General features: G+C 47.7%; 1 protein-coding gene across 11 annotated transcripts in view; it reads left to right on the top strand.

Annotated features, from left to right (window-relative positions):
* The window catches only part of LOC146869526 (stAR-related lipid transfer protein 3-like), a 138657-nt gene extending 131756 nt beyond the window's left edge, over nucleotides 1-6901 (top strand). For all 11 annotated transcript variants that reach the window (XM_085603786.1, XM_085603763.1, XM_085603707.1 and 8 more), the window contains one exon: nucleotides 4391-6901. In XM_085603786.1, the coding sequence (XP_085459912.1) occupies nucleotides 4391-4501 (111 nt within the window). In that variant the 3' untranslated portion in view covers nucleotides 4502-6901. The remainder of the gene's footprint in view (nucleotides 1-4390) is intronic.
* The last annotated feature ends 6101 nt before the right edge of the window (nucleotides 6902-13002 follow it).

Below are 13002 nucleotides of genomic sequence, written 5' to 3'. Positions count from 1 at the left end.
CTCAAGGACGCCACCCGCAAACACCACCAGCTGATCCGCACCACCAAAAGGACGTCATTCAAAGAACGGCTGGACAACAACTCCCTCAACAGCAAGGAACTCTTCAGCGTCGTTAAAGAGCTCTCCAACCCCAGCGCCTGCAACAACGACATCACACCCTCGCAAAACCTCTGCGACTCACTCGTCACTTTTTTTCCACCAGAAAATCGCAGACATACACAACAGCTTCGGCGCCCAGACCACGCACCCAACCACTGAAGCAACGCCCCCCACTACCACCATCGGCACCTGGACCCCCATCGGCACCGAAGACACCACCCGCTTGATGAACACCATCCACTCCGGATCCCCTACCGACCCCTGCCCACACCACATCTTCAACAAAGCCAACTCCATCATCGCACCCCATCTCCGGGACGTCATCAACAGCTCCTTCGCTTCCGCCACCTTCCCGGAGAGCTGGAAACACGCCGAGATCAGCGCCCTCCTGAAGAAACCGACCGCGGACCCCACGGACCTCAAGAGCTTCCGTCCCATCTCGCTCCTCCCCTTTCCTGCCAAAGTCATCGAGAAGACCGTCAACAAACAACTCTCCGCCTTCCTCGAGACGAACGGCTACCTCGACCCCTCACAGTCTGGCTTCCGAGCAAACCACAGCACCGAGACCGCCCTCATCGCTGCCACCGACGACATCAGGTCCATGCTCGACAACGGGGAAACAGCGGCCCTCATCCTCCTGGACCTCTCGGCAGCCTTCGACACGGTATCCCACCGCACACTGATACAGCGACTCAGCAACTCCGGCATCCAAGGAGCGGCCCTAGAGTGGATCATCTCGTTCCTCACCGGAAGAACCCAGAGAGTCCGCCTCCCACCGTTCCGTTCCGAGGCCACCGAAGTCATCTGCGGCGTCCCACAAGGCTCCTCACTCAGCCCCACCCTCTTCAACATCTACATGAGCCCTCTCGCAGCCATCGCACGTCAACACAACCTCAACATCATCTCCTACGCCGACGACACCCAGCTGATCCTCTCCCTCACCAACGACCCCGCCTCCGCCAGATCCAGCCTCCAGGAGGGCATGAAAGACGTCCCGAAATGTATGAAGCTCAGCCGTCTGAAACTGAACTGAGACAAGACGGAAGTCCTCATCCTGGGACCATCCCCCTCCGCCTGGGACGACTCCTGGTGGCCCCCGGCACTGGGCACCGCACCCAAGCCTACGAACCACGCACGCAACCTGGGCCTCATCCTGGGCTCCTCCCCTCACGATGACCAAGCAAGTCAACGCTGTCTCATCAACTTGCTTCAACACCCTGCGCATGCTCCGTAAGATCTTCCGATGGATCCCCACCGAAACCAGGAAGACAGTCACCCAGGCCCTCGTCACCAGCCGCCTGGACTACGGGAACACCCTCTACGCTGGAACCACTGCCAAACTTCAGAAAAGACTCCAACGCATACAGAACACGTCAGCACGTCTCATCCTGGATGTCCCCCGCCACAGCCACATCTCCGCCCATCTGAGAGACCTGCACTGGCTCCCCGTCAACAAGAGGATCACGTTCAGACTCCTCACCCACGCACACAAGGCCCTCCACGACATGGGCCCGAAGTACCTCAACAGCCGCCTCACGTTCCACACACCCACCCGCCAGCTCCGCTCCGCCAGCCTCGCCCTCTCCTCCGTTCCACGCATTCGCAAGACCACCGCAGGGGGAAGGTCCTTCTCCTACCTGGCGGCCAAAACGTGGAACTCCCTCCCAACCCACCTACGGCTGACCCAGAACCATCTCTCCTCCAGGAAACATCTCAAGACCTGGCTGTTCGAGCAGTAGCGACCCCCCCCCCACCCCCCCCCCCAGCAGCTTGAGACCCTTGCGGGTGAGTAGCGCGCAATACAAATTTGCTGATTGATTGATTCATTCATTCATCTGCACGGAAACGTCCGACAGAGTTACACAGCGTCACACAGGGGCTGTACACTCTACTGGCCGCTGAGAATGTCAGTTCGGTTTCACAGTGCGGTTCTTTCGGTCTTGTTAGCTAATAACTGCACACGTGGAGCGCAGTTTATTATCAGTGCAGCTCACTGCGTCAGGGTCAGATCTGGAGTGGGTGTTGCAGTCAGGACTCGGCTTCCCAGAGCACGCCTAGCATTGTTTGTCTGTCGCCTGCCAATGAATGCACACTTTCTTTTTAGGTCTCACGTGGCGTTGCAGCTCAAAGCGCTGCTAGCGTCGGCGAGATTTATTGTGAATGAGGATTTTCAGAAAAGGGCTTTAAGCCCCGCCCCTCATTTCCATTGGCTGGCGTCACCGTTTATGCTAAACGGTGGCCTGCCATTGAGGGTTTTTGGATGACGTCCTTTCGCCTCTGAGCCGCACTGGGTCGCCCGCTTTGCAACTGTCGCAAAGCACTTTCTTATCTTTATGGGGCCATGTGTTTCTAATTGGAAACACGTGGCCCCATAAAGACAAGAGATCCCCATGCTCCGGCTGCAGCGCGGTCCTCTTTCACTTTTGGGACCGCACTTGTTACTTGTGCAATGGCGATAGCTTGTTTTATTGGCTGGCTTGCCTTAGAAACTAAACATGAGTTTATTGGTTGGGAAAATACTTTACAGTACCTCATTGGCTCTATGAGCTCGGAAAGAGCTGCTGCACATCTCGCCGTCTGTCAGTAGGCAACTCTAGTAACGATAGCACAGATATAATGATTTTTCAATGGGAGAGTAACTCTACTCCATTTCAATGAGCCGGTGCCCCTGGCAGGCGGAAGTTTCCCATTGCATGGTTGCACGGGATTGGTGGTAGCATGTCAACTGTTCCCTAAGGCGGGCTGAAGTCTGAGCATCGACTCCACCCCGCAGCAGGTTCCTTGGTGCGTTCTGCTGGTAAGAGCCACCCGGTCTGTACTTGTGTTATGAGTGCATCACTTCCTGCGGTCCCCTTCTGACTATCCCTCTCTCCTGCTGCTCCGGAGCACCGCGGCTTTCAGCCCGGGCCTAGGCCCCACCCTCTGCCACGGTTGCAGAGAATCCCTTCTTTGCGCAGGGCTCAGGCTGATCTCCGCGGTTCCTGCTTGGATGACAAATCTGGCTCGCCCGCAACTCTCACCTCGGGCCTGCACCTCCGCCCGGGGGCCATAAGATTGAGGTGAGTGCTGTTTTACCTGTAGAGGGCCACTGTAGTTGCCCATCGCTTCACAAAAGCAGGGCTGGACTCCGCATCGACTGCTTGCTGTTCCTGTTGTGCTCCCTAGTTGCGCACCCACCTCCACCTGTCTACTTCGCCCGGCTGTTCTTGTACTTTCTTCCCACCAATTCTTTGGTTCTGCGTTTTTGTGTTGCTGTTGCCCTTTGACAGATGATCTGCTCTGCAGGGGTTGGGATTGGACTGCCTCTTGTCCTACTGCTTCTGTGTGCTAGCTTCTCACTGATTTCTTCGCCTCCTGTGGTAGGGCTATGCGGATGCTAAGGTCCTCACACACTGCCCTGGTGTGTTGCTGAGATGCTAAAGACTTCGTGCACACTGCTCTGCAGTGGTGGTGCTGGGCTTTATTAGTGCTCATGGAGGCTAATCTGGTCTGGGTCTCTACATCAACCCATCCATGGAGGAGGGAAAATGGGTTGGACTTTAGACCGTTCCAGACCCACCTTCCATCTGAGGTAACAGCATGTGGACTCACTCTGCCCCCACTACTCCGCGGGTGCGGTTCTGGGCTCCACACCCACCATTGTGTGGGCATGTTATTGAACTCTAATCTGCACTCTACACAGCCAAGTATGCTAGCTATCTGGTAGTTTCCGATTAAACTCCTCGACTGCCTTATTAAAATGTGTGTGTAGCCAGGTCGCTCTCATGACGCGTATATATCATGCGCACGAGCCACAAATGTCAATGGACATGTCTTGCTAATGTTTGCGCAGTCAAAGGGTTTATGCTTATTCAGTGGACTGGGGGTCATGAGTGGTGCATCGTTTAATACAGCCCATTGACGAATACACTGATAAAGATGGGGCATTGACACCCATGCTTTTGAAAATGGTTTCATTTGTGAACGCTCCCATGCTTTCTCCAACTAAAATGTATATCTTGAAGAAGTTTTTTATGTAGCCTGACAGCTATGTACCGCATTTCTTCTCAAAATGCTCTCCTAAAGTCGTCAAATAAAAATAGGTTGTTTGGCTTGCCCAACTGCATACCCATCTGAATGTTCACATTGCTCCCTCTGCTTTGTTCCAGTCCATTTTGCTGTGTTTGTCCCAGCTGTATGCTTTAGCAAATGTTTTTGTGGTCCCATAGCTGCCTACAGTAATTGCTGTTGTGACTGTATTTGAGTCTGGTCATTTCCCTACTGCTGATCAACATATTTCATTCTCTTATAGGGCCGCCTGCCCAAATATCTCATCAGTCAAAGCCTTGCAGCGACCATGTTCGAGTTCGTCTTTCACCTTCGCAAGCGTGTCTTGGAGGTTACCAACAATGGTGTGCCTTAATGACGGTTCTAGACGAGAGAGCTTACGTTCCTGTATCCCTGCATCCATACCTTGCTGCTCGTCTTGCTTCATCAGTCTCCTACCTGCTCAAGGCCTCCTTGTCGGGACTCCTCTGTGGTGCTCCGGAAGAGCTTGACAGTACATCCAGAAAGCAGCTACTGACCAGGATTCAGAGTGCTTGAACTGGTGATAGGTGCAGTCCTTGCAGCTTTTAGGATGTGACAAACATTTAGGAGCAGACATGAAGCTTTCTGGCATTCCTGGGGACCGAAGTCTCAACGCATTTAATGCCTGGTGCAGGAGTTCCTAACGTGTTCCTTTGAAAGACACTAACTGTGCACCTCTGAAAGAGCCTTTGCATTCCCAAAAGCATCCATCTCAGTCCACACCTCTCCGTCCACAGGGTGCCATACACTAGCATGTGTAGTTCCTCTGCTGCTCTTATGCTTGAGAGAGACCCTCTGTCCAAAGCCTGCGGTTCAGCACGTATGAAGGTGCTCTTCCTTCTCGCCTTGACTTTTGGTGTTTCAGGATTGGCTGATTGTTTCTTAGGGGTTTTTTTTGTATCGGGGTATGCTTGCCTTGGTTTTGAGAATAACCCCACTTGCTCATAAGAGTGGAGCCCTAAGGGGCTGTGATGATGCTGTGATTAACACAGGGTCTACACCAGGTTGTTCCTTTACATGCAGCAGTTGAGAGGTCTTTTAAGAGGTTTGTTCCAGGGCTGCAGTAATCTGAACACAATCTTCTGCTGTGGCAGGACCATGTAATCCCATCCCTTGTGTGTACTGAAATTGCCCATCCCTTGCTAGTACTGCAATTATCGTGGAGGCTTCCTACAGGTACCGAACAAGGCCCAGGATTATGAACACTTTGAATTGTGGTGAACAGTCAGTATGGCTATTGAGCATGTAAATGTGATCATTGAGTCACCATTGAGCCAGATCTGTTTAAATCAGAAAAAGGTGACTAGTTACGATGATCATTGGCTGCAGACTGTCATCTAATGGCTCTGGGGTGCAGAGTTCAAGCTGGGTGGATCTCTGGCCACAGACCAGTCACCCCATCAGTGGCTCCACACCTTCATGAGAAACTGTCCTAGCATCCTGGATGAAAGGACCAGTAAGTGCAATGGGAACTCAGTTTTGCAAAGACCTGTTTTGACTTATTTATTGGTCTGGAATGCCTCTTGTTGGTTTAAGATCACACACACTTGCCAGTGTGTGTTGCCCTTCTTCCTGCCCCGGCTACCTTTTGTGTTTATTTTCTCTCACTCTGCATACCTCCCCAAAGTGGCTGCAACTGGCAGTGCCGGTGCTGTTCCTTTTTCCATCATGCACCCTAGTGTGTGGGAGGCGGGCCTAAGCGAGGTCTTCTGCCATTTGTTAGGATCACCATGTTCCTCTACTTGTAGGGAGACCTCCAGTGAAGGTCCACTCGGCGAGTGGCTTTAGCGCTTGTACTGCATTTGTCTATTATCACTGTTTTCTGTTCATGTGGTTTCTGTGACTGATCATCGCAGCCGCTGCTAATGGACTTTGTGGGCCTTAAAAGAAATGTATGATATACGAGAGAGGCGGGGGGAGCAGGAGGGCATGTTGAACAAGGCTTTTCTGTCTCTAGAAGGGGTAGGGTGTTGATACAGGGTTGAGAATGCCTTACACAAAGCCACAGTACTAACCACCTTCCACCTTAGTCACAAATTGGAAGAGGGTGAAGGAGATCACTTCATTAAGCCTGGATTGTTTTCTTTTAATTTGTGATTTAGGATCCCAGCTGCCCCTTAGGTTTCTGTCCTACTGGGGTCTTGAGATGTGAAATGCAAGGTATATGTGCCGCAACCATCTTTTCTCTGTTTTTGATTGTGTATGATGTCTTATCCTCTTATGTGAATTGGAGCATCCTTGAGGGCTCCAAGAATATTGATGGAAGCAAGGTTTATTTTACTGTGCTGTGCCCCAGACCATCCTGCAGATGATGATTGAGAGACAGCAGGCACAGCGTTCTTTTAACGAGGTTCACAGGACTGCGCTTTTGGGGTTTGACGGACTGTTTCAATCTGAATCAATGTACTCACAAACCTGTGGGAGCTTTGTTTGGTCACCCCAGTTTACGTGCTTAATGTTGTCAACAATCGCACCCGGATTTAACATATCACCTTTGACATTGTTTTAACTTAAACCTTTCAATTTGTTAACACATATTTGGATTAACCGGACTTTTTGGGGATTCAAATATCTTTTACTTTGATGTTTTTGCACTTTTATGTTTGCACTCATTTACCATCCAGCTCTTGACGCCATCCTTTGGATTTCGTTAAAAATCCTTTGATCATTGATAATTCATCATCTTCCTTTGAAACTTTGTGCCCATATCGAAGAAATATTAAAAAACCTTTACAAAAATGAGAATTGTGCGTGTGTTTTTTTAATACTAACTCAGAGCACACCTGTGCCCATTCAGTCTGCTTATTTTCCTACTGTACTGCAGGCTCTCCTTGTTCTCAGTTTACACCTCTCTTCCCCCACTGTGTCATTCATGTCTTTGTGCTATTTTCTTCCCGACACCTGAACGGAGGCAGATGGATCCTGCCAAAGATTCTCTTAGATGTGCCGGTGATCCTCTAAAGCTGGGATCGGCCTGTCTTGTAACAGAACCACTGGTTATAAAGTGTTAAAATGAAAACATAACACGACTGACAGCTTTAAAATCCAACTAGTCTTTAATGCTAAATAGAAAGCATCCAATCAAAACAGCAAGGACAGTTGTCCTTTTAAACCCACCAAGGTTCTCCCTAGAAAATGATCAGTTCGAGCACAGAGCTAAAAAACATGTCCAATTGATCTAGTATATATATCCAATGTCTCTGCCTACAAGTCAAAACAATAAGATCACTTGACAGAAACTTGTTCTGATAGTGTTGGTGTTAGGATCTTCCCCTCAAGGAAGTCCAGGGCAGCCTTGAAGGGAAGAATACTGGAAAATGTACAACATGTACCATTAGAGCTCCTCAGCCTGCTACGGTCTGCAATCGCTATAATGGGAAGCTTCAAGCAAATAGGACATCATGTTTATACTTGATTTACAGTTGATACATTTGTGATGACATATGGTTCTCTTCTTTTCATTTATAAAGAGTATGTAAACCAAATACAAACCAATATTAAGTTTGTTTCACAAGAACACATGTACAGATATGTAGATGTATTGCTATTTATACCCTTTAGTAGGGTGAGACCTTCCAAAGGGCAAACTTGCGCAAATGATCCTCCTCCTGGATTTACCACTATGTCTACTGCCTGTAAATGTATATTGTTGCTAGGTTTCTTTGTGTAGAACTTAGATGGAAGACACGTCATTGGTGCTCCCAGCAAGCACCTTTCTGTGTAATTCTACTAGTGACATGTATGTGTTTCCAACCCAGTGGCATTCTGTACACAGGATACCTTACACTGTGCATTTGTGGAAGAAAGACCACTTCTCAAATTGGGAGGACATGCTCATTGATAATCCGGTCTTTGCCTTGGGTGTAATAATGTTCCTTTTCTTGCCCTCCCAACAATTCTGGCACCTACGCTAAGATGCGCAGTAGAGTACTGGATTGTGTTTTGAATTTGCACTGCACTATATCTAAAGTACTCGTAGCCTTCCTCCACAACGGTCACCTAGATGCAGAACATTGTTATTGAATCCTTTCATTTGTACCATATTTGATATCTCCACCTCAGTTTAAAGCTTGTCAGGCGTGATTGTAACTCATATTATTAGTAAATAGGAAAAACTGAAAACTTACAAAAGAGCGTGTAGTCCAACCTGAAAATCGCCAATTGACACCTTAACTAGCCACAGTAGATCAGTGGCCAGAAAACAGCTCTGCCTACCCTCAGTTAATTTAGCTGGATTTGTCTAGGTAATGGTGATAGTAATGAATATGTGATTGTTCCACTGTACGTGCTTTAGCCGAGTCCTCCAGGGACTAAACAGCCCTACCAAAACATACTCTTTTGGCTCCGACTTGCTGACTTGACCACATTTCTTCACAAAAAGAGCTGGCGTGGGTAATTTCCACTTATGTCTTAATTTTGGGAGTATGAATAATAATAGTAATATTAATAATTACAAAACCTTTAATTGTAGTCTTCAAATTCCAGAACTTTCTATTACGATGCTCTCAAGTTTCTGAAAGCGGAGACACTAGTAGCCAAGAAAACTCCCAACATAAAAGTGTACATTGTTTTCATCAGTATTGAAGATCATCATTTACTGTCATTAATTATAAGATTAGATATTCATGGCAGCTAGGCTCCCTAAACAAGATCAACTGGGAGCCTATAATCTTGTAAGATTTGAGGGCAGAAATGAGTAAAAGGCTAGGTTTAAGATCCGGTTGGGTCAGTTTGCGTATAAAATGGTCAATCTGGCAATTAAGTGCACTAGCAACATTTCGGCATTTAAGTCGGAGTTCAGGAACTGGCTGTGTGTGTTTTGATCATTTTTTGGGATGCCATTCTGATCTACTGAAAGGGAGTGTAGAAACAAAAACAGCTTATCTATGAAGTGATTCAAAATCAGCGACAATGTGATCTATGCGGCATATTTGCATTTGCGTTTTATGTATAACATCATGAATCCGGATGCTTTTTCACTTTGTCGCCAGGGATAATTCTGAAGCAAAAATAAGAAAAGATTGAAAAAAGCTAAACCTTGTTAAAGAAGTATGGTGTCTAGTATGATGGGCGGATCGCCACCGCCCGCATGGTGGTGGCGATCCGCTAAAATATCATCCCCCGCCCGCCTCCCATTTCCCCCTGCCATATTATGATGGTGGGGGTACCGCGGTGGACAGAAAGACCGTCTGCCGCTTTTCCGACGAGCCGACCGAGCGGAAAAGGGTTGAATAAGGTGGCGGTGTCTAACATATTACGATGTCAGCGGGAAGCAGCCAACGCCGCCAAAGAAAGGCATGCAAATGCACAAATGCCTTTTTTGTATTGCAACGGGTGCTGCTGACCGCACCGCCCGCCGCAATGCAAAAAATGCGGAATGCGCTCGCCAGTGTGGCGGGCGCATCCTAATTGCACATGCGGAACCGCCGCACACATAGCGGGCGGTCCCATTTCTCGGGGCGATGGCGGGCGGACTCATCGTAATAATCACGGGGTCTCATCATAGGCACCTACAGGGAATTTAAGGCAGAAATTGGAACCTGGGAGGATGAACATAATCTACCTTCAGTGGACTACAGTGATGGTAGAAACCTCTGGGTAATACTATAACAACATGCAGCATGCAAGGTGTGACTGAAGTTGATCACCTCGGTGTGTGTAAAAATAAGTAATACCCACAGGTACAGTGACCTTATGGCAGTGGTAACGAAAGTGAAAGCATACATACTCAGAAATGCACTTTTGCTTCATGTATCAATAGTGGGAATGGAGTATGTTCTTACCCGCATCACTCTAAAGAGCAGTCAGGAAATCTGCAGCCATGTGCTTTGAAGACCTGGGTCTCGCGTTGCCAAGGTAACAATAACTATGGAGGAACGAGGACCCAGAATCTGAAGGTTAAAGCCTGTACCTAACATCTCACAATGGGAGACCTTCGCGCAACAGAGAGGTGCAGATACGGTCACTGTCCAGCCAACATGGCTCTGGGATGCGCGCGCATCTTTGGCGAAAACGAGGCCCGAAAGGCATCTGCTTTTCAGACACGATACCTTGTTCTGATGGGAATAAGACTAGAAACGCAGAAGCGTTTCACTGCTTCTTAGGATGTGCTTGGAGCCAAATTGTATCATGAAGAAACCTCCATCCAGAGGCATTGAGGACGTGATTTGGGGCAATTAAAATATAGAAACTAAAACTAAGGTATAGTCTAGGGTGACCAGATTCTCAAAACAAAAAACGGGGACAGGTCATAGACATAGAAGTAGGACTATGGTTTGCAGTAACCATCGACATAAAAGTAGGACTATTTGACAGCTGTCATAGACATAGAAAAAGGACTACATTTACAGCTCCCTCCACAGACCGAGATGAAGCATTACAGACAACAAATCTGCGGTCTTTTATTGGCAACCCTCTCCTTCACACAGCAGCATTAGTACTTTTTATTACATTTACACTTTTAAGGACTATAGCATATATTTGCCAAAAATCAATAAAACATCACAGGCTAGCAAACGCCAGATTTACTAGCTTTATCAATGCTCGTTTCTATAGCTGTACGTCAGCACCACATAAAGTACAACTCACCAATGTTGCTTAATTGCTCATGACAGAAAAGCATGGGAGGTAAACTGCGGAATGCTAAATTGCCAAATGGCAGCCATGGACCAATGTACAAAAAAAAACTTCTCTCCAGGTATTACTGCCTTAGGGTCTTAAGGGTGGCAAAGGCTGGCCGACCACACAGTCCACCCACATTTGCGTAGTCACTGCTGGGATGTCATGTTACCTTACTGGGGTATGTATTGTGCACTCTAGCAATTGGTATCATCTCATAGGGGAATAGTGTGAAGACCTGAGCAAAAAGCTCGAGCAGCGCTGCTCGCCTCTCCCACAGGCGTTAACCCTGCTCTTTTAAGGCCTTTCCAGCTAAACAGTTTGCCGTGATCTGAAAGGTCAGTCAAAAGGTCAAGTCATAGCTTTGATATGGAGAACACAAAGCATGCATCAATTGGTTATGAATAAAACATGCAATGAGCAATGCATTAATCCTTGCACGGTATGTATAAGGGCTACTGAAAAGTTTGTATGACTATGAATACAAGCTACAGGATGAAGAAATATTGTTTTATCCAAAGAAGAAACTTTGGCTGGCACGATGACGTAGGTGGCGCTGCGTGTAAAATGTCTCTCTTCAAAGGATTTTCCTTCTTGCTACAGCGCGCACCTCAGTGACGACACATGCCGTAAACAGTGCAAAGAGAGCATGCGCGCGCATGCTCAACCGGAACAATGGAGAAAAGTGTCGGGACACGGGGACACTTCCCCAAAAACGGGGACCGTCCTGGGAAAACGGGGACGTCTGGTCACCCTAGTTTAGTCTAGTGATGTTGACTTATTAGATGTCTCAATGAGCTACTTCAAAGCACATAACACTTGTCAAGCCCAGAGGGCATATCAAAACAAACTATTTGTGCATACTTATTCTATAATTCAGCTAGAGGTAAGTGTAGCCACTAGGGTTAGTGTTACTTGAGCATAATAAACAGAACTACAGAGCAGCTATAAAAATCTTATCAGGCAGAAACTAACAGAGCACAAATACAATATTATGAGGAGAAGATTACAGTGGCAGCCAACGCTCCTAGGGAAATTTTCCTAATAACGAAAAATCTTACAAAGCGCTGCCCAGCTGAGTTACCTGCAGAATCCTCTCAGCAACGTTGCACGGAACTCGCAGAGTTTTTTAATAAAAAAATTCTAGATATCTAAATACTTTTCCTAATGCCTCCAGCCTTAATAACCTGGACCAGGAGGTAGAAATTCCGGGGGGTAGTTTCCCACGGCTAGAAGATATACCTGCTTTGGATTTAGCTACATTATTCCAACTGTTTCCCAAAGTTAAATCCGGTTCCCCCCTGGACGTAGCCCCCCATTGACATGCTGCGCAAGGTGGGGGATGTCATTTTACCTGTGCTACTGGAAGTATTTAAATTCTTCTTTGGCAACTGACCAAGTGCCCAGATTGTGGAAACACGCTATGATAAGAGAAACTTAAAAAAAACAGCCTTAATCCTGACTTATGGGGCAACTATCGTCCGGTCTCGCTCCTCCCCATGACCAGTACAATCTTAGAGAAACATGTAAATAGAACTCTCACTAAGTACTTAGGAGCTCACTCGATTCTGCACTTCCCAGGCAGGTTTTCGACCAAATCATGGAACAGAAACGGCCCTGTTAACAGTAGTGGAGCAATCGTGGAAAGGCTCGACCAGGGAGGCACGGTGCAATCGTCCTGCTTGACCGGAGCTCCACATTCGATACGGTCAATTACAGCATCCTTTTCGACAGATTAAAATGATCAGAGTATCAGGAAAACTTCTCACCTGGATCAAATCCTTTCTGAAAGATAGGTTATACCAGGTTTTCGAGGGCAACCACACCTCAAGAAGGGTGCCACTTACATGTGGAGTTCCACAGGGCTCCTCCCTGAGCCCCACCCTATTTAATATATATCTAAGGCGCCTTGCTGAGTTAGTCCTGCCATATGGAATCCATATTATAACCTATGCAGATGCCACCCAACTATGGTGGCACTAAGCCACCCAAAGAAGGTGCCAGCTAATCTAGAATCTTGCTTGGGAACGGTGGCCACGTGGATGGACCAGTCGCGTCTCAAGCTCAACGGAGACAAAACGGAGCTAATAATCCTGGGCAACTGCTCCATTTCTATGGCCAGTTTGAGTTGGCCAAGGTGTCTTGGCCCATCTCCACAACCCAAAGAAAAGATTAAAAGTCTGGCTGGATAGGTCGCACAAATTTGACCATCAAGCA

Source organism: Triturus cristatus, chromosome 1_1 (genome assembly GCF_964204655.1).
Source record: "Triturus cristatus chromosome 1_1, aTriCri1.1, whole genome shotgun sequence".
Lineage (NCBI taxonomy): Eukaryota > Metazoa > Chordata > Amphibia > Caudata > Salamandridae > Triturus > Triturus cristatus.
The sequence above is the reverse complement of the archived record's forward strand: the minus strand, read 5'-3'. Positions and strand labels throughout refer to the sequence as shown.